The 18,979-nt window shown below is 51.7% G+C and overlaps 1 protein-coding gene across 2 annotated transcripts in view; it reads left to right on the top strand.

The window, feature by feature from the left end:
* The window catches only part of RUBCN (rubicon autophagy regulator), a 54,799-nt gene that overhangs the window by 13,277 nt on the left and 22,543 nt on the right, over window positions 1–18,979 (top strand). For both annotated transcript variants that reach the window (XM_054039336.1, XM_054039337.1), the window contains exons 3-11: window positions 3,077–3,160; window positions 6,347–6,506; window positions 8,013–8,119; window positions 9,183–9,339; window positions 11,136–11,699; window positions 15,345–15,440; window positions 15,954–16,069; window positions 17,462–17,663; window positions 18,017–18,118. In XM_054039336.1, the coding sequence (XP_053895311.1) occupies window positions 3,077–3,160; window positions 6,347–6,506; window positions 8,013–8,119; window positions 9,183–9,339; window positions 11,136–11,699; window positions 15,345–15,440; window positions 15,954–16,069; window positions 17,462–17,663; window positions 18,017–18,118 (1,588 nt within the window). The remainder of the gene's footprint in view (window positions 1–3,076; window positions 3,161–6,346; window positions 6,507–8,012; window positions 8,120–9,182; window positions 9,340–11,135; window positions 11,700–15,344; window positions 15,441–15,953; window positions 16,070–17,461; window positions 17,664–18,016; window positions 18,119–18,979) is intronic.

Here is an 18,979-nt window from a genome sequence, read left to right on the forward strand (position 1 = left end):
GGGTCTGTGAGCAGTTTAGATGTTAGATCTACTTAGCATGAGCAAGTGCCCCCCCCCCTTTTTTTTTTTTTTGCTGCTTTTATTATTTGCCAAGAAGGTTCTTTTCCCATTTGTTTTTTGTTATTAGAAGTATCAGGTCTTGACTTTCCAGCTGGAGAGCTTGTGGCATCACAAGAGATTGAATGGATAGTAGCTGGGGAGGGGGTGTTGAATCTGACTCTCTAACACATTGTTTTCTGTTCACACTTGTTTCATTCAGACTCCTGACACACAAGGGGAGAAGAGCTTTCTAGGAATGATTCAACAGTGACCCCACATACTGGCTTCCAACTGAAAAGAAATTATATCTACACACATCCACACTTGAGAACTAGGGTGGGAGTTTTCTCAGCCCTGAGGGATATATATTTTTATTGTATATAAAATAAAAACTGTCTCCAGGGCTGAAAACTCTCACCCTAATACTCTAGTTCTCCCCCCACCCCCAAAAGAAGAAAACCCCAGAGAAGAAAACAATTGATGTTTTTGATATTTCTAAGATAAAATAGGCACAGGGAAAACGTTATTGTTGGGGGAGGGGGAAATACTGAGGCCACTTTTATACCTTATAAAGCAGTGGCACATGGCATGAACAAAAAAATATTCCCTTTGTCGTTGATCTTTAACAAGAAGCATAACTAATAAGATGGGATAGGCTCTCTGAAGAAAGCTGAGACAGACCTCAACTGAGAGCAAACGAAATACGCCATCCTAGCAGCATGCTGCATTAAATTTCAAGCCTGCTTCCTAGCTGCTTAGCAGTGCAGGAGAGGCCGTTGGTGACTTGCAGTGTTAGAAGACACAAAATCTCTGCTGCTTTGTTTGCCAGGATGTTTTTGTGTTGGCCTCTGTCCCTCCCTGAAGTTAGACTCCTTTTGCACTGCTGTCTGATCAGAAAGTTCTTCCCAGTTTGTGCTGCTGTTAAGAAAGAGAACACTGATAACAGTGACTTATGCAATGTTGAACTCAGCAAAAATGTCAAGAGAACAAGTGAAGAGAGGCAAGCGTGCAACTCAACCCGGCAAACGCCATTCAAATGTCCCTGTTCCCAGATCTGCTTTACCTTCAAAGCAGCTGGAATCTGGGGAACATTTCCCGCTGCCTCTGAGCAACCAAGCCCAGTAGCTCTGCTAGGTTGGGACTTTACGAGAGTGTTGTACTCACGAGCCTGTGGGGAGTGATTCTGATTCAGTTGCACAATTGTGGTCCCAGGGCTGGTGTGGGGGAGTCAAGTTCCACTTTAGTCCAGAGGAGTCAACATCCTCATTTCCCTCCTTCCTGTCACGAAAGCTCACCATTTAAATTAACCAGGGTCGTGTTGCAAGGGGATGGGACGCTGTCCCTTTAAGACACAGGTCTCAGCCTTAACGGTAGCCCTTCCCCTGGGTTGCGCAGTAGAGCACAGAAGCATGAAGCAGGTGGTGATGGTGGTCATTAAGTAACCAGGCAGAGGTAAGGGGGAGAAAGGTCTGATTTTACGCGTGAATCCTCTCTGCCCCATGCACTCTGACACCCTGAATCTGAGAGGTATCTGGGGCTGGAGTGGAGAGAAGGATTTATTTGGCACATTCCCCACACTGCCTCACCTTTCTCATGCTGCAGCCTCAAACCCGCGCTGCTTTCCCAATGGGCAGAACGGTGATCCGCTCTCCATTGCTTTGGTGCGGTGTCACCTTGGTGCTGCATGGGGCCAACAAGGTTGTTACTGCGATGAGCCCGCTTGGCCGGGCAAAACTTCCTGTCTCCCGCTTTGCCAGACTCTGCACGGCTCTGTCCTCCCAGCTTGGATTGCGCTTTGTTTCGCTTTGGGTCAGATATGCCCAGGCTCCCAGCTGAACCTGCAAATAGGTGGGATCTGTGCAGGGTCTTGCGTTCACCTCTTCACTGCCAGTCCTCTCCTCCAACTGCTTTCCTCCTGCAAGCTTCTGCCCCTTGAAAATCGGTGCACAGCTGGGCTGTTCCTTTTCTGTCTGGCAGGGCAGGAGGTGCGTCCAGCAGGGCGTTTGGCACCTGGGTTTTGAGCAGCAGTGCAGGCGCTAATTGCCAGCCTCCTCCTTTTGTTGGGCCCCATGGCAGTGAATTAATGAATAACCCTCTCCCCTTCACACCAGGCCGCCATGCAATTGCTATGCTTTGGCTTTTTTCCTGTCCATATTCTTCCTCTCTTTTTACGACCTCTTGCTCTTTCGCTTTCTCTTTTCCTTTTTTTTCTTTTCTTTTCTCGTTTTGTTGCTCCCTGTGCCTGTTTGCAAAAAGGCTTCTGGCTGCTGAGTGCCAGGGGACGTCCACTGATTGTTCTTCAGGGGCCCCGTTGGGCTGTGTTGCAAGGTGAGACAGAGCGTACCAGTGCGCTGCTCCTGCAGCCTGCGAATTGCTCCTGTGGCCGGCTGTGTGAGGAATGGTTAGTTGCAAGAGCAGGCAGAGGAAGGTGTAGTTCAGTAAGCTGCTCACCACTTCCCCCCAGAGCAGCATGTTTGCAGTGGGGCCTGAGAGCTGGCTCTAGGGTCATGCAGATCCCGGGCCCCACTGCTCATCTCCTGCCCTGTGTCTCCCAGAGCAGATTATTGCACCCCAGGGGTGGGAAATGCTAAGTTACTCCGCAGTTGTTCAGTGGAATGTGCTGGCACTGAAAGCACTGGGTGTCCTACTGGCATGGTTGACTCATTCACATCCTGCATGTGTTAGAAAAGGGTTAATGAGTTTATGCTCCCCACATACCTGTGAGGCAGGGCAGTGTATTATCCCCATGTTACAGATGGGGAACGGAGGCACAGAGAGACTTGCAAGGTCACGCAAGGAAGTCTGTGACAGAGTTGGGAATTGAATCCAGGTCTCCTAATGCCCTAACCACTGGGCCACCCTTCTTCTCTCTCCCCGTATCAACGCCTGTAAGTGACTCATTGTGCTGTCAGCTGAGCGGTGCGGCAACCTCACGAGAGGCTGCCGAAGGTCGCATTAACTGCGCGGGTCGCTCAGCACCTGTCAGCGTTGTGGCGGGGTTTATCAGGTGGAGTCTAACTGTGTGTTTTCCGGGCAGGTGTACTGCAAGCAGAAGGATTACTGGCAGTTTGTGAAAGACATCCGCCGGCTGAGCCCGCATTCTGCTCATCACGTGGAGAAAGTGAGTTCTGGCGGGGTTGGGATTGGAGGACGGAGCTGGCTTGGAGATCTCAAGGCTGCTGCTTTCCCTGGCCAGCAAAGCACGGCTAGGGTGCACAGTTTGGTTCTCACGATTAACTGAGTGACTGAAGCGTTAGGCTGCAGCTTGCCTGCCATGGAGCAGCTGAGACACCCTGGCAGGGGAGTTCGTAGAATATCAGGGTCGGAAGAGACCTCGGGAGGTATCTAGTCCCCTGCTCAAAGCAGGATCAACCCCAACTAAATCATCCCAGCCTGACCTTAAAAACCTCTAAGGAAGGAGATTCCACCACCTCCCTAGGTAACCCATTTCAGTGCTTCACCACCCTCCTAGTGAAAAAGTTTTTCCTAATATCCAACCTAAACCTCCCCCACTGCAACTTGAGACCATTACTCCTTGTTCTGTCATCTGCTACCACTGAGAACAGTCTAGCTCCATCCTCTTTGGAACCCCCTTTCAGGTAGTTGAAAGCAGCTATCAAATCCCCCCTCGTTCTTCTCTTCTGCAGACTAAACAATCCCAGTTCCCTCAGCCTCTCCTCATAAGTCATGTGCTCCAGCCCCCTAATCATTTTTGTTGCCCTCTGCTGGACTCTTTCCAATTTTTCCACACCCTTCTTGTAGTGTGGGGCCCAAAAGTGGACACAGTACTCCAGATGAGGCCTCACCAATGTCGAATAGAGGGGAATGATCACGTCCCTCCATCTGCTGGCAATACCCCTACTTATACAGCTCCAAATGCCTTTCGCTTCCTTGGAGTGATCCTCTTGTCTTGCTTTGACAGATTGAGGGAGGAGACATTTTGTTATAATCCCTCTATCATGTTTAATTTGTGAGTGAATTCAGTGCCCCTTAAACTAAGGGGGATGATCAGAAGTATGCAGCCTCGTATTCTGTACAAGCTGCATCCCAAAAGGCTTGGCAGAGTTCGATCCAAGACCATGGCTGACATGTGGTGTATGAGAAATAGGTTTTTGGTCTCTCATTCCTCAGGGTCGTTTTCAGCTCCTTCACTAATTGCCCCCGCTTTGTCCTAAACTCTTCATACAAAACCTAAAACAGTGTCACGGGCTTTGAGGTCACAAATATGGCAGGGCTAATCTGCATAGCTCTTGATAGACAAAAGATCATGTCCTTTCTCCAAAGAGCATGCGGCCTCAGCTGGGACCAAACGTGCTGAGAGATGGTGATAAGCACTGGGGGAATGGGCTACAGCAATCGGACCATACCACTGTTCAGATCAGGGATGCTTCATCATTTCTGATGATGTTGCTAAGTGACAAGACTAGGCCTTGGAACAGGTCAAGAACAGGGCGTAAACTCTGGCCAGTCAAGTGTAAAAGTATAATGAGGCCGGCCAAAAAAAGAATTTGAAGAGCAACTAGCCAGAGACCCAAAAACTAACAGCAAAATTTTGTAAGTACATCAGAAGCGGGAAGCCTGCTAAATAATCAGTGAGGCCACAGGAGAGTAGAGATGCTAACAGTGGACTCAAGGAAGACAAGGCCATTGCAAAGAAACTAAGTGAATTATTTGCATCAGTCTTCACTGCAGAGGATGTGAGGGAGGTTCCCACACCCGAGCCATTCTTTTTAGGTAACAGATCTGAGGAACTGTCAATAGAGGAAGTTTTGGAACAAATAGTAAGTCACCAGGACCAGATGGTATCTCCCAAGAGTTCTGAAGGAACTCAAATATGAAATTGCAGAACTACTGACTGCGGTGTGTAACCCAGCATTTAAATCAGCTTTTGTACCAGATGACTGGAGGATAGCTCATGTGGCGCCAATTTTTAAAAAAGGCTCCAGAGGTGATCCCGGCTATTACAGCCTTACTTCAGCACCAGGGAAATTGGTTGAAACTAAGAACAGCATAATCAGAAATATAGATGAACATGATTTGTTGGGGGAAGGGTCAACACGGGTTTTGTAAAGTTAAATTATGTCTCACCAATCTAATAGATTTCTTTGTGGGGGTCAACAAACATATGGGCATGGATGATGCAATGGGTGTAGTGTACTTAGACTTTCAGAAAGCCTTTGACAAGCTTTTTAGCAAAGTTAGCAGTCATGGGAGAAGAGAGAAGGATCTCTCATGGATCAGTAACTGGTAAAAGATCGGAAACGAAGGGTAGGAATAAATGGTCAGTTTTCAGAATGGAGAGGGGTAAATAGTGGTGTCCTCCAGGGGTCAGTACTGGGACCAGTCCTATTTAACATATTCATAAATGATCTGGAAAAAGGGGTAAACAGTGAGGTGGCAAAATTTGCAGATGATACAAAATTACTCAAGTTAATTACATTCAAAGCAGACTGCAAAGAGTGAAAGGGATCTCACAAAACAGGGTGACAGGGCAACAAAATGGCAGATGAAATTCAGTTTGAAAAATGCAAAGTAATGCACACTGGAAAACATAATCGCAACTATACATATATACAATGATGGGGTCTAAATTAGGTTTTACCACTCAACAAAGGGATCTTGGAGTTCTCTGAAACATCCACTCCCAGTCGCTATTCAAGCCCAAATTAATGGAATCTAGTTTGAATGTTCAAAAACCAGTAGGAGAACACTTCAACCTCTCTGGTCACTCAGTAACAGACTTAAAGGTGGCAATTTTGCAACAGAAAAGCTTCAAAAACAGACTCCAACGAGAAACTGCTGAACTTGAATTAATATGCAAACTAGATACCATTAATTTGGGCTTGAACAGAGACTGGGAGTAGCTGGGTCATTACACAAATTGAATCTATTTCCCCACGTTAAGAATCTTGACACCTTCTTGTCAACTGTCTGAAATGGGCCATCTGAAGAAGTGGGCTGTAGTCCACGAAAGCTTATGCTCTAATAAATTTGTTAGTCTCTAAGGTGCCACAAGTACTCCTGTTCTTCTTTTCACAACAAAAGGTTTTTTTTTTTCTCCTGCTGATAGCTCATCTTAATTAATTAACCTCTTTGAGCTGGTATGGCAACTTCCATCTTTTCATGTTCTCTGTATGTATCTATGTCTTCTTGCTATATTTTCCATTCTATGCATCTGATGAATTGGGCTGTAGTCCACGAAAGCTTATGCTCAAATAAATTTGTTAGTCTCTAAGGTGCCACAAGTACTCCTGTTCTTTTCACTAGTCTCTCTCTGACTTGACTTGTGTGTGGTGTCTATTTCCAGTTCATCAGCCTGCACGAGAATGGCCAGCCAAGCGCAGATGGTGTAGGTGATCAAGCCATAGCAGAGCTGTGGCTACAGCACAGTCTGCAGTTCCACTGCCTCTCCGCACAGCTGAAGCCGCTGCTTGAGAACAGACAGTACATCAGGAAATTCTACTCAGGTAAACAGCACCGTGGAGACCATCTCCTTCCCCCGTGAGAATATCTAGGCATGTCCTTCTCTCCAGCCATGTGAGAGCTTTGGGAGCACATAGAATGCTGGGATGGGGGAGGGTAGGAAATTCTGTAGCCCAGAGAATGCCAGGGTGTGGGGGATTCCATAACGTGTAATGTGGGTGGGGTGGGGAATTAGGATTCCTTATAGCACTGCTAGGGATCAGTCCAATTCCTTGCAGTCTAGGAGCCTGTTTCTGGCAATGTCCAATGCCAGGTACGGCCTCTAAGCAGGTGGGGGCAGCAGAGATACAAGGTCTGGTTTTGTTCCTGAGACACCCGGTGTCTGTCTAGGTTGAAATTAGAGCTGGCTGGGAAGTATTTGATGGAACGCTTTTGTGTTGGAAAATACCGCTTCATCAGAACCAAAACTCTTCACGGGAAAGGGTCCGTTTCAGTGAATTGCCCTTTTTGAGCATTGTTTGCAAAAGAGTGTCAGAATTGTCAGGTAGCCGTGTTAGTCTGTATCACCAAAAACAACCAGGAGTCCTTGTGGCACCTTGGAAACTAACACATTTATTTGGGCATAAGTTTTTGTGGGCTAGAACCCATTTTGACATTTTTTGGCTCAAAATGACTTGTTTCGAATTTTGTTATGGGGAGGGTGGTGTCTGTGAGAGAGAAGTAAAATAAAGGTAGAAAATGGAACGTTTTGACCTGATCCAATTTTTTTTTTCAGATTTTTGGTTTGCAAAAATTGGAGACTTTGACTTTTCCTCCCAATTCGAGGGGAAAATGGTTTTAAATGATAAATTCTGGCAGGACAGGAAAACTGTTTCCCACCAGCTCTAATTCAAACAAAGGAACCAAAAGGCTTTGGGATAACAGCAGCAACAAACAGGATTATCCCAGCTCAGGATTGGCCACTGGGTCTGGAGCGCTGCCTTGTCCAGGGACTCTGACCCTGAGCCCTGGGTACCAGCTTAGGGCCTGTTCCAATGCCCACTGAAGTCACTGGCACCTTTCCAATGGATATCAGTGGGCTTTGTGTCTGCCCCTGGCCCTTTTTCCATGGACTTCAGCTGGCTTTGTATCCAGCTTACCCAATTTCCCAGGTACTCTCTGAGAACCTGACTGGCCCGGCAATACCCAGCCCTGGTTACTTCTTGTACAGCCATGTGAGAAAACCCCTTGCCTGTTGCCTAGGACAGCTATTGCCATGGGGCGGTGGTGTCTTTCTTCCTGATCCCATATGATCATGCCCAGATGATTGTCATCTTATCCTAGCTAGCATGGCAGCAGAGAGGCTGTTCTGCAATTGTTCTGTCTGGTGCAAAAGAGCTGGCCAAGGCTCTGGCTCAGGGAGGGACCAGGAGGTTGTCTCCAGTGTCACATAGTAAATAATTGCACAGTCCCCTTTGCATCACACCACAAATCCCTGTCTGCCGATGGCAGCAGTGGGGTACCATGGATTTCACCAGCATGACCAACCTTCAGCTGCTTCTTGCTTCCAGACGCTGCCTTCCTGCTCAGTGATGCCCACGTGACTGCCATGTTACAGTGCCTGGAGGCTGTGGAGCAGAACAACCCCAGACTTCTGGCTCAGATTGACACGTCCATGGTGAGAAGTGCCCCTGCTTTGTCTCCATCTCTCCCTGCTGAGCAGTGATTCCCTCGCACAGTGTCTCATGCAGAGAGCACACAGCCTCTTGGAGAAGGTTTTTACTCCTTGGCTGGGTTCCTCGCAGAAGGGGCTAGAAGAGAGATGGGAAACAGCTGATTAGAAGCTGGCTTCTCTGCCAGTGATGCCTGTGCAGTGGGCATGGGGGTGCCTTTGTTTAATCAAGTTGGACATTCAGGGCTCGCACTGGGTCACGTCCTGTTTTGATTGGCTTCCAAGATCCACATTTTAGTGGCGGGTGGTAGGAACCAGTCATTCCTCTGAAAATCTCCTCGAAGTTCTAGATGTGTGGGTTTCCTAGGAATTACAGGTGGGATGTGATGTGTGTTACCCATTCAAATCTTGGCATAGTAACAGGAACCAGGACTGCCGCTGGGAGGACACAGATGTACTGGTATATACAGCCTGTTGGGGAGAGGGTGGGCTCAGGGCCCAGGAGAGCTGGGTTTTATTTGAGCTTCTGCTGCCACTGACTTCCTTTATGGCCTTGTGCTGGTCACTTCACCCCTTTGCTAGTTTCCCTGTCTGTACAGCAGGGTGAACAGTGCCTCCCCCTCCCACCCCGCCTCGTTCTCTGCAAAGAGCTTTGAGGTCTCCAGATGAGAAGCCCTGGTGACTGTTTATTAAATTGTGGCTGTGTCCTCTCCACTGGATGGCGCAGCAGGGTTGATGGCTGTGTGCGCGTCAGGTCCCTCCGCTGGCCCTGGATTATCACACTGAGAGCCTGGTAGTTTCCACATGGGAACCTGCTGCTTAACTGAGAACAATGGGCTGGTTCCCTTTTTTACTATGGCTTTTTCACCCTCTAGTAGAAAGCTGGCAGCATCCCACCTGACACCAGAGCTGCAGCTGTCCTCCCCGGTTAGTAACAGGCACTCACGCTGGGCACTGCTCGTTGATTCTTCTTTGACTCGACAGTTGCTGCTTTCAGGGCTCTGTGTCCGCTTCCCTTTGTTGCTTAACACTGGAGCGCTGGTTTATTAACAGTGCTGCATCTGTTCAGTTTCTCAGAAGGAGTGAGGCCCCATTGCCTGTGACGAAGAGTCAAAGCCTGACGGCCCTCCCTGGTTCTGTATGTATCCCTCCTATGGACTATACACAGCACAGGTACTTCGGATCCTTCTCCAGTCTGCACCAACCAGCCTCCAACAGCATGTCAGGTAACAGGAGTGGGGGTTGTGTGTTCTGGCTTGCACGTGGGATGCTCAGAATGCGACCCACTCTCTTTCATACAGGGTCTGTTTGCAGAGTGCCTAGTGCAGGATAGCTCTTTTCTCAAAAGTCAGGCCCTGCAGTCCTGCAATAACATGCGCGTGTCGCTCAGGCTTCCTGAGCAACCCTACTGCAAGCTCCTGTAGCCTTTGTTGGTTATGGGATTGACTAATATTGATAACCCCTTTTCAACTCTAGTGTTAGACAAAAGTCGGAGCTCCAGGGCTCTGCCAGTATTTAAAACATTAGGGCTAACACCACCAGGTGGGCTAGCATCATTGTTGGAGATCTGAGGCGCATGGAGGAAACAAGCATCTCATTTAATCAGATCAGATAGAACACCCCAATTCACGTAACTGTGCATAGATTGCAATGGTCAGAGAAAACCACGGCCAGCCCCAACGTTCCCAATAACACCCGCATCTCCTGCTGGAAGCCTGAAGAATGGTGGAGTGGCCGGCTCCTATGGAGGGTCAGGAAACTGACCTCCAGCCATCTGCCAGCTTGTATTGAGAAGAAGTTATGCATATGCCCACCAAAGCTAATTAATATGCATGAGAGTTAAACCCCCTTATGTCCATCTTTGGGACTGTCACCCTGATAATACCAGGGGACTTGTCACATGATAGACTACTTCAGTAGCTCTCAAACTTTTTACTGATGACCCCTTTCACATAGCAAGTCTCTGAGTGCAACCCCCCCCCCCTTATAAATTAAAAACACTTTTTTATACATTTAACGCCATTGTAAATGCTGGAGGCAAAGCGGGGTTTGGGGTGGAGGTTGACAGCTCACGACCCCCCATGTAAGAACCTCGTGACCCCCGAGGGGTCCCGACCCCCAGTTTGAAAACCCCTGGGCTACTTGGATAGTTCCTCTTTCAACTTATTAACATTTATGTCCCCTTATCACTGTAGTAACATGCAGTTATCTTAAGGAGATCTCTAACAATTCACCTGGCTACCAACGGTCATGTTGTGGTGTCTACTGATCTCTTCCAGATACAATTATCCAAACTCAGCAGTTATTATTCAAAACCTCAGCATACAAACATAGACACAAGCTCAGCAGATTTATTATTAACTTACTTATGCTAATGTATCTTTATAACATGGCTAACTTATCCTAAAGCCTAATTTGGCTAAGCTAAATATCTGACAGGCCTAAGTCCATAGGTTTCTTACATTTCAGTTTTAAATCTTAAGCTGTGTTTTTTGTTTTGTTTTTTTTTGTTTTGTTTTTTTGTTTTTTTTAACCTGTTACCTATTAGGTATTAGTCTCTTATATTTTAGTATTTTAATAGATTAATTTATTAATTACAAGTTATGCTACTGTGGCCACACAGGGCCCTGCCCGCCCGAGCAATTGCCCATAACACGCCAGGACTTCCCAAACTACCGCACAATAAAAGTAGGTTTTGTGCCTGGCCCTCCTGCACCACCCGACAACAGCCAACCAGTGTTCCTGTATGTCCCAGCCTTCCTGAGCAATCCTGCAATAAGACCCCAGTGCGGTGGATGGAAATTAAGCTTCAGTGAGGACATGGGCCTTGGTTTTCAGCTTCCAACACATGTCTGGGAGACCAAGGGGAGTGATGGGGAGGAAGGGATTTTTAATAAAAACAGCGATGTCTTGATTGTGTCCTCATGCGCTGGGTTTGTTGGTGTGTTGAACCATGTGCTTGTTGCCCTCGTCTGCGCTGTTGTGCACTCGTGTGTGACCTCTCCCTCCTGCCTCTGTCCAGACAGGAGACCAGCAAGCCCCTCCGTGTGCAGCAGCACGAGCCAGCCTCTGGAAAATGCCCTGTACAACGTACCCCTCTTGCTGCCTGAGGACAGATCCCCTCTGGGCCAACCTGGCCTCTCGCGGCTCAGTTTTACCTCCCCCAGAGACTCCTTCTCTTCAGTCAGCGAGATGAGCACCAGCACCGTGACCAGCCAGAGCGAGGACCCCTGGGCGAGTAGCCAGGATGACACCCAGAGCGACACCAATGATGGGCCGGAGTATCTGGCCATTGGGAACCTGGGGCGGTGCGGCCGGGCCTGTAGCAGCCAGAGCAGTGCCAGCAGTAGCACCACCAACAGCAACAAGAGCAGCGGTTCCAATCTGTTCTCATCCAGCAGCTCCCAGAAGCCGGAGTCCATCTCCTCCTTGGAGGACCAGGGTGCGAGCGGCGGCAGCAGGGGGATGAGTCTCTTGCGCAGGTCCAGCTTTTCGGAGGGGCAGGCATCAACCCCCCAAGGGATCCTCAAGAGAAGCCATGCACGCTCGCACTCAGATACCAACGTGGCCTCTGGGAAAACTCCCGGTAATGGCGGGGCGGCGTTTGGGGAGGGATGCGGTGGGTGGGACGTTGATCTCGGGACGGGAGTTCAGTGGGCATCACCATCACTGTTGTACATCGTTAGGGGGTGATATGAGCACTGGGCAAGGAAGAAGGGAACGAGCTAATTAAAGGCCTTGCAATGTTCTCTTCCAGTGGGGCCTGGGGACCTGAAGTTAGCTGCTGGCCTGGCCTTGGGCAATGCCTGGAATAGGCAAGGAGTGATTGCATGTGCAGCGAGCTGGGGAAGTCCGGCCTTTGCCTTTTTGCTTATCCATTGCCCAGAGAACTCTGCATTCCCAGAGATGGAGAGGGAAGCCTCGTACCTCCCCCAGCAGAGCTCTGGGACCCAGCCCTGAGCACCCAGCAGCCCCTGCCTTGGTGTCTAGCCTCACTTCCCTTGGTCAGCTGGCGGAAGGTGTTGGCTTACCCCTCTCTCCCTGCCTCGCTAAGGGCTTAGGAACTGGCAGCGCTGCTGTGGTGCTAGCCTCACCGCCCCCAGAGGGACTCCCTGAACCGTCTCTCCAGGGTCTCATCTGAACTGCAGATATGGCCCTGGCTGGGACCGGGTCCCAGAATGGAGGGACAGTCCTGTGTTGTAACTGTAGAACCCTCGTCTGGTTCGATTGGTAGAATAGACTGGGTGTGTGCGTTCCCTTAACAGCTCCCCATTGTGGGGGTGAGTACTGGGCCTTTTGGGGCCTCTTCAGGTGGGTACTGGGGGGCCAGGCTGGTTCCCAAGGGGATGCCTCTTCAGGGCTCAGGTACTGCCTTCAGGTAGGAAATGGGACTCCTGTCTCGGTGAGTAACCAGTCTCTCTCTGTTTTCTCTTCCTTCCTTAATGCTCTCCTCTTCCTCCTCGCTGTCTGCCTAGGAGGCCTCAGGGATATCACCATTATAATAGAAGATCCAGTGGCAGGTTTGGGAGCCAGTAGACACCCCCTCATCAGTGATCATTGCATTGAGTTCAGGATTTCCATTATCACATTGGTGTCAACTTAGAAAGGCCGCTCCTTCCCCGAGTCGCTGATGGCGCTTTGAGGGAGCCCCAGGTTTATGCATGTGACCTAAATGAGGATCCCTGCTTGGTTTGGGGGCCATAACATGCTGGACCAGGAATTGCACCTGGCTTCCCTGCATGGCACTATGTGGCGTTTTCCGATAAGTCCCTGGATTGGCTCCCATCCTCTCCCCTTTGCTTTGGAAACCAGGCTAGCTTGTACCCCTTGTGCGGGGCTAAGGGATAGGGAGGGAGGGCCCATACTTCTGAATAGTCAGCAATTCTCCCCCTTTGCCCGGTGGGAGGATATCGGATTAGCAGAGCTGGGAGCAGCATTTCCTGGGCACGTGGTGCTCTCAGTACCAAGCAGTCTGCCCACAGCTGTGGTGTAGTGCTCAGATCAGACTCCAGGGTTCTCGTCTGGGCTCGGATTTGCTGTATGAACCAGGGAAAGTTGTTTTACGACCCGACTCACACAGAGTTGCAGGTGCTCAGTATCTCGGCAAACCAGACCATTCACCTGTACGCTTCAGGTCGCCTTCCCCTCTATAACATGGGGCTAATTCCTTCTGGGACATAGGAAGGCTTGAACTGTTAATGTTTACGAAGCACGATGAGTTCCTTGGCTGGAAAAACTGAGCATATTATCCGAGCAGTCCGCAAAGGTGTCCCAGGTGGGGCGTACTGACAGATGCACCCAGCCGTGCCAGCTGTTCGTACAGAATCTCCGCAAGATTCTGTCCCCTCCCAACCTCGCTTGCTGCAGCACTTGCTCCGCATGGAGCTGGCAGGTTACGATGCCTGGCTTCTGTGGGCTCTCAGAAAACCTGCCTCAGCGTGCTGTGTAGAGGTTGTGCTGCTCGGGGAACTGGCAGCTCCCCTAGGTTTGGAGATCAGTTCTATGCACTGGGCCAGGCAGGGCCCTGAGGCTGTTTCTGGGCCAGTTTCTGGTGGCTCTTTGCTCTGTGGCAGATGAGTTCCTGGAAGCTTGTGCTTGAGCGCAGGGGTGGTCTGCTGAGTTCTGGGGATTTGTAATGAGATACGGAGTGTCTGCCCCTAGAGCACTGGTTCAAACCCCATCCAGGTCAGGTGTGGTCACCTGGAAGCTGTTTTGTGGTCTCCGCTGGTAGCTACCTCCCGGCTGGCACTGGAGACTGAACACCCTCCCACCTGGGGTTAAAGCATGCTTGCCGGGCAGCTGCTTGTGCTTTGCCTAGAGCCAGTCAGTCCCCAGGCCTGTGGGTCTGATCCTTGCACCAGCACTACACTCGTTCAGTAGGAGAGGCGTTCTCACTCTCACGTGCCCTGTGCTGCCTCCTGTGTTTCCGGACCCTGGAGCCATAAGCGTGGGACTGGGGGAGTGGTACAGCGGGGCAGTGCGAGCTGCTCTGCCGGTTGAGTTGACACCAGTAGTCCCTTCCCTGTTCCCAGTGCCTGGAGCTATTGCATGTTCCACATCACACGTGTCCAGTCCCATTGCTCTCCCCATTCCTTTGTGTGTGTTCAGTCGTCATTTTCATGCCAGCGGCGGCCAAGGGCTTCCTTTCTGGGATCAGTCAGTCCTCAAGTCATTTGGTCTCTGTGCGCAGCCCATCCGATCCCAGAGGCTGGCTCACGGAACTGCAGCCTCCCGCAGGTGTTCACCTCTGATTGAGGGACTGCCTCTAGCCAGCCTAAAGAGCTCTGCCCATGTGAGGACGTGAATTGCCTCACATGTGCATGCGGAAGGTGGGGCGCCGGGCGCAGCACGTATAGGTCACCTTCACAACCCTTCCGTGCTCTGCTGGCTGCAGGGACCGGAGTCCTTAGGCCCTGGCTGCTGCAAAGTCAGGGACTCCAATGTGCATGGAAGGCTCCGTTCTCCCCAGCTATAATCAGAGGCTAGAGGGAGTTGGAAATCACCTCCTTCCACTGATTCCCCCCACATTGTCCTAGGCATCCTCCAGGACTACTGAGTCCCTGGGATCCCATTGCTCTTACCCTAGCCACTCGCCCTGTGGCCCAGCAGGACCATCTGGGGGTTCCTCTCTGTCAGAGGGGGCGCTGCTGAAGGCGAGGAGGTGCAGTGTGCTCCCCGACTCTGGGCTGAGTGCTCCAAACAGGCTCTGTTGTATTTCCCAGCCCTGCCACCACAGGAGCGAGCAGGGCCTCCTTCCTAGTTCTGCCCCTGTTCCCTGCTGCATTAGCTGGAGGAACAAATGACTTCTGCACTTCCCCGGCTCTTGCACGCTGTTCCGTTGTCCCTCTCCTCCTGAGCGCAACAGGGCCACAGGAGCTGCCGATCCAATGGAGGAGCAGCTCTTGGAGATGAATCCTGGCAAGCTGTTAATTGCTGCCTGTTGTCTGCCACCTTGCCTTTTAGCTTCCTGAAGTGCCTCGCCCTGGGACTGCCCCCTCCTGGAACTGGCCTGGATACAGTATAGCTCTCTGCCCCCTTTCTCCCCAGAGACCAGCTGGCTTCTCTTCTCCCCCCTTTGATTCCTTTTCTATTTTTTTGGGGTAGGGGGTGGGGGGATGTTCTTGTGATGTCCCGTTTGCTCCCTTCCACTGGGTCCCGAGAGGCTGGGGTTAATCACCCGGATGGGCCCTTCTGCTATTGACAAGTGTCCTTGCTCTTGTCTCTCTCAAAGAATCCCAGTGTGACGCCTCGAGGGTGCCGGGTCATGTCTCCGGCTCCACCCAGAGCAGCGAAGCGAGCACGCCCAGCTCCCTCTACATGGAGTACGGTGAGTTGAGCAGGGGGTGAGTGGAAAGGGTTAACCACTGGTACGGCTGGGTTCGGGGGCTGGGTCCTCGCACATTTGCGGGGCAGCTTTTGACTGTGCACATGTGGGGCTTTGCTCGTGAGCATGGTGTCTCGTGGGTGTGTGTGAGGCCAGTGCTCTGAAATCTCTGCCTCTCTCTAAATCTAAGAGCAGCTGTGAGGGGCTGGGGAGCAGAGCTGAGTGGCTAAAGTTAAGCAGCTGTGATCTCTCCCCAGTAGGGATCAGATTAGACTGTCCCTCTGCAACCTGCCCACTGTGGGGATCTTGCCCCTTCCTCTGGTGGTCACTGTCAGAGGCTGGATGCTCGACTGCTTCTAGTCTGGCAGTTCCTGTGTTAAGGCCAGCATGGTGCCGCATGTCCCCGGGCCGGCTGGGGCCAGGTAATGGAATCGTGCCTGGTCTGATCTCTGACTCTTTAGCGTTGTGGGTTTGCAAAATGCCTCTGCCTCATGTGCTTGTCTTTTGCTTTCCTAGATGCTGGCCAGTACCTGAGTTCGGGGGAAGGGATGTTCCGAAGACCCTCGGAAGGACAGTCCCTGATCAGTTACCTGTCTGAGCAGGACTTCGGCAGCTGTGCAGACCTGGAGAAGGTGAGAGAGAGCCGGGGAGTGATGCAGGGATTCCTTGGTTGCTGGGTCAGTGACTGGGTCCACCGGCAAGCAGCCCTACCGAAAAGCCAGTGTTAGTGCCGTAGCGTTTCCAGCCTTAGAGCGGCACAGAGAACTCGCCGGTTTCCTTTCACACTTCGGTTTGCTCTTTGGTGTTGATAGCTCGGGGCTGCGAGCACGGCTGCAATGCAGCGTGAGCTTATCACCACTTGCTGGGGCTCCCTGCGCTGCGTGCTGCTGCCTTCCCTGAAGTCAATCCGCTGTTTGCTCCAGCCTTAGGCGGTCGGGAAGTGTGGGGGGGGTTCAGGTGTAAGGATCACAGAGCATTTCACCTCTGCTCCTCTCTAAGCCCCATACTGTTCCCTGGCTGATGTGATCCTGTGCTGTTTAACTGTGCAGAGCCGCAACCTGCAACTCGTGTTGAGTTGGGAAAAGCCAAAGCCAGCTGCTCTCTTTGGGTGCTGGGTGCCGTGTGACCTGCGGGCGGTGGAACATTGGAGAGTGGGGCTGTCACAGTGGCAGGGCTAGCGGCACCTCTGTCCCCTTTCTCGTCTCTGAGTGCACCCAGCTCCGGTCCTGGGCCTCTAACCCTCCCCTTTCCCAGGAAGGAATCCCCCTCTGAGACTGGGATGCGCTCGCAGAGCCCTGCATACACCAACTGCCCTGAAGGCCCAGCTGGGTTTCAGGTTCTTGCCTTTCTTTGCGTTGGGCACCTGTGACCCTGAGAGTGACCCCAGACTCCTTCAGACCAAGTGTTTTTCCTTAGCAGTTGGAATACAACATGAGAGAGAAGGATTTAAAAATACCCAACACACATCTGTCACCCCTAACGTCCTACCATCCTGTAATGGTGACCCAGGCAGGCCTAGATTCTTCAGACACCCCTCCAGCTTCGTGTGTCTTGGTCTGGATTTGCCCCCGAAAGAGTCCTTTCAAAGCCAGCCAGGACTCTGTGTTCTCCACTAGGCTTCTCTCTGCGTTGGCGGGCTTGGGCCCCCAGTCAAACTACTCCCATGGGCTATGGGGATCGAGCCCGAGTTGTCAGAACAAATAGTTCTGGCGTCATCCCTTGAGAACTCTGAAGTGGGGTCTGAGAGGTGACCATCTTGAGGTGTCTCCTTCCTGTCTGGATCCAGCTGGTCTCCTAGCACAGTGGTTCTCAAACCCTGGTTTTTTTCCTGTGGGTGCTCCAGCCCCGGAGCACCCACAGAGTCAGCGCCTATTAGTGAAGTCTTCCTCTACTGTGGGAAATCCCAGATAGCCACCTCTACACGTGGCAGGTTCTCTACTGCGGGGTGTAGGGGATGTAATGCTGCATTATGGAGAACCTCAACTTCCCGGCTTTCTTTCAATGGTTTGGCTTTTGCCTCCCAGGAAAACGCTCACTTCAGCATCTCTGAGTCGCTGATCGCCGCCATCGAGCTGATGAAATGCAACGTGATGAACCGGCGGCTGGAGGAGGAGGAAGAGGAGAGTGACAAGGAGATCCAGGAGCTCAAGCAGAAGATTCGCATCCGGCGCCAGCAGATCCGCACCAAACATGTGCTCCCTGCCTACCGGGAAGTGGGCTCCGACAGTGAGTGCTGCTTTCGGGGCCAGGCTGGGGAGAGCAGGGGCTCGTTTTCTGTCAGTCCCTGAGATGCTGTGACAGGCACCAGGGCGCTGCGGGAATTCACCTTACACTAGCTCTGAATTGATGGTGACTCTAGTGTGGAGGGCCTGCTGTCACTGAGTCTGTCTGGGTATTTATCATGTACACACCATGGTGGTGTCAAGGTGCAGGACGATTCTGGGTCCGCGCTGGCACCCCAGTCACCCAGCACTACCCGCCCTGGCCAACTCCTCTGTCAGTTCTCAGTGTCGCTCTTAAATTACCTCTGCTGACTTTGGGGCTACGTCTCTCAGACCTTCTGCATTTTGCCCCTCCAGGCTTCGTGGCTACAGACAGTGAGTCCCAGTTCAGCTCCCGTGACTCCATGTGGCTGTCTGACTCGGGCTCAGCAGAGGACGTGGAGGAGTACGAGATAAGAGGTAAGATGGGGCAGCTGCACCAGATGGAGATTTGGGGCCAACCTCCTCCTTGGGGCTACACTGGGGAGGAGCATGTCCCTTTGCATTTAGAGATGGCCATTCTAGAGTAACGCTGAAGTGTGAGTTGAGCTGGGACCCCTGATTCCACCCCTGGACTGCGGTAAACGGATTCCCTTTGGATAGGTGGGCTTGTGCGCACATAAAGGCTGAATGATTTGCCTCTGAGAGCTCTATTAGGGTCTTAACAGCCCCTCCGTTTGCTGTGTTGCTGGCTTCCTACACGAGATCCCTTTCACGTGTAAAGTCCTCCGGGCTGGGAATAGTCAGGCTGAGGTTGGGGAGCTAAAGGATTTGAATGCCAACCTGCGCAGTCCTGCTTTTCCCACTTGAACCAGTCACGGACTGGACAAATCAGTCTCGGGACTGTCTGCTCCCGTTGTTAAACCCTGTCTTTCTGTAGCAGGGGCAATGGGTGTGTACAGACCCTGACCTCCAAGGTACTTTGCTCACACAGGGTCAGGCTGGCTCCCATGGGCTAGAGCGCTCCCCGCAGGACACAGGCGCCGACTTCCCCTCTAGCTGGGGGGCGCTCGCACTCCTCGTCGTTCCCCCCAGTCCCCGCCCCCATTCCACCCCTTCCCCCAAGTCCCCACCCCTGCTCTGCCCCTGTCCCGCCTCTTCCCTGCCTCCTCCCCCAAGTGTGCCCCGTCCCCGCTCCTCCCCCTCCCTCCCGGAGATTCCTACACGCCGCAAAACAGGTGTTCGCGGCAGGCAGGAGGTGCTGGGAAGGAGGGGGAGGAGTTCAGCGCGGCTGCCAGCAGGTGAGAGGCACTGGGGGGAGCAGGGGAGCTTGGCTGCTAG

The sequence above is a fragment of the Malaclemys terrapin genome, chromosome 9, assembly GCF_027887155.1.
Source record: "Malaclemys terrapin pileata isolate rMalTer1 chromosome 9, rMalTer1.hap1, whole genome shotgun sequence".
NCBI classification, from domain to species: Eukaryota; Metazoa; Chordata; order Testudines; family Emydidae; genus Malaclemys; species Malaclemys terrapin.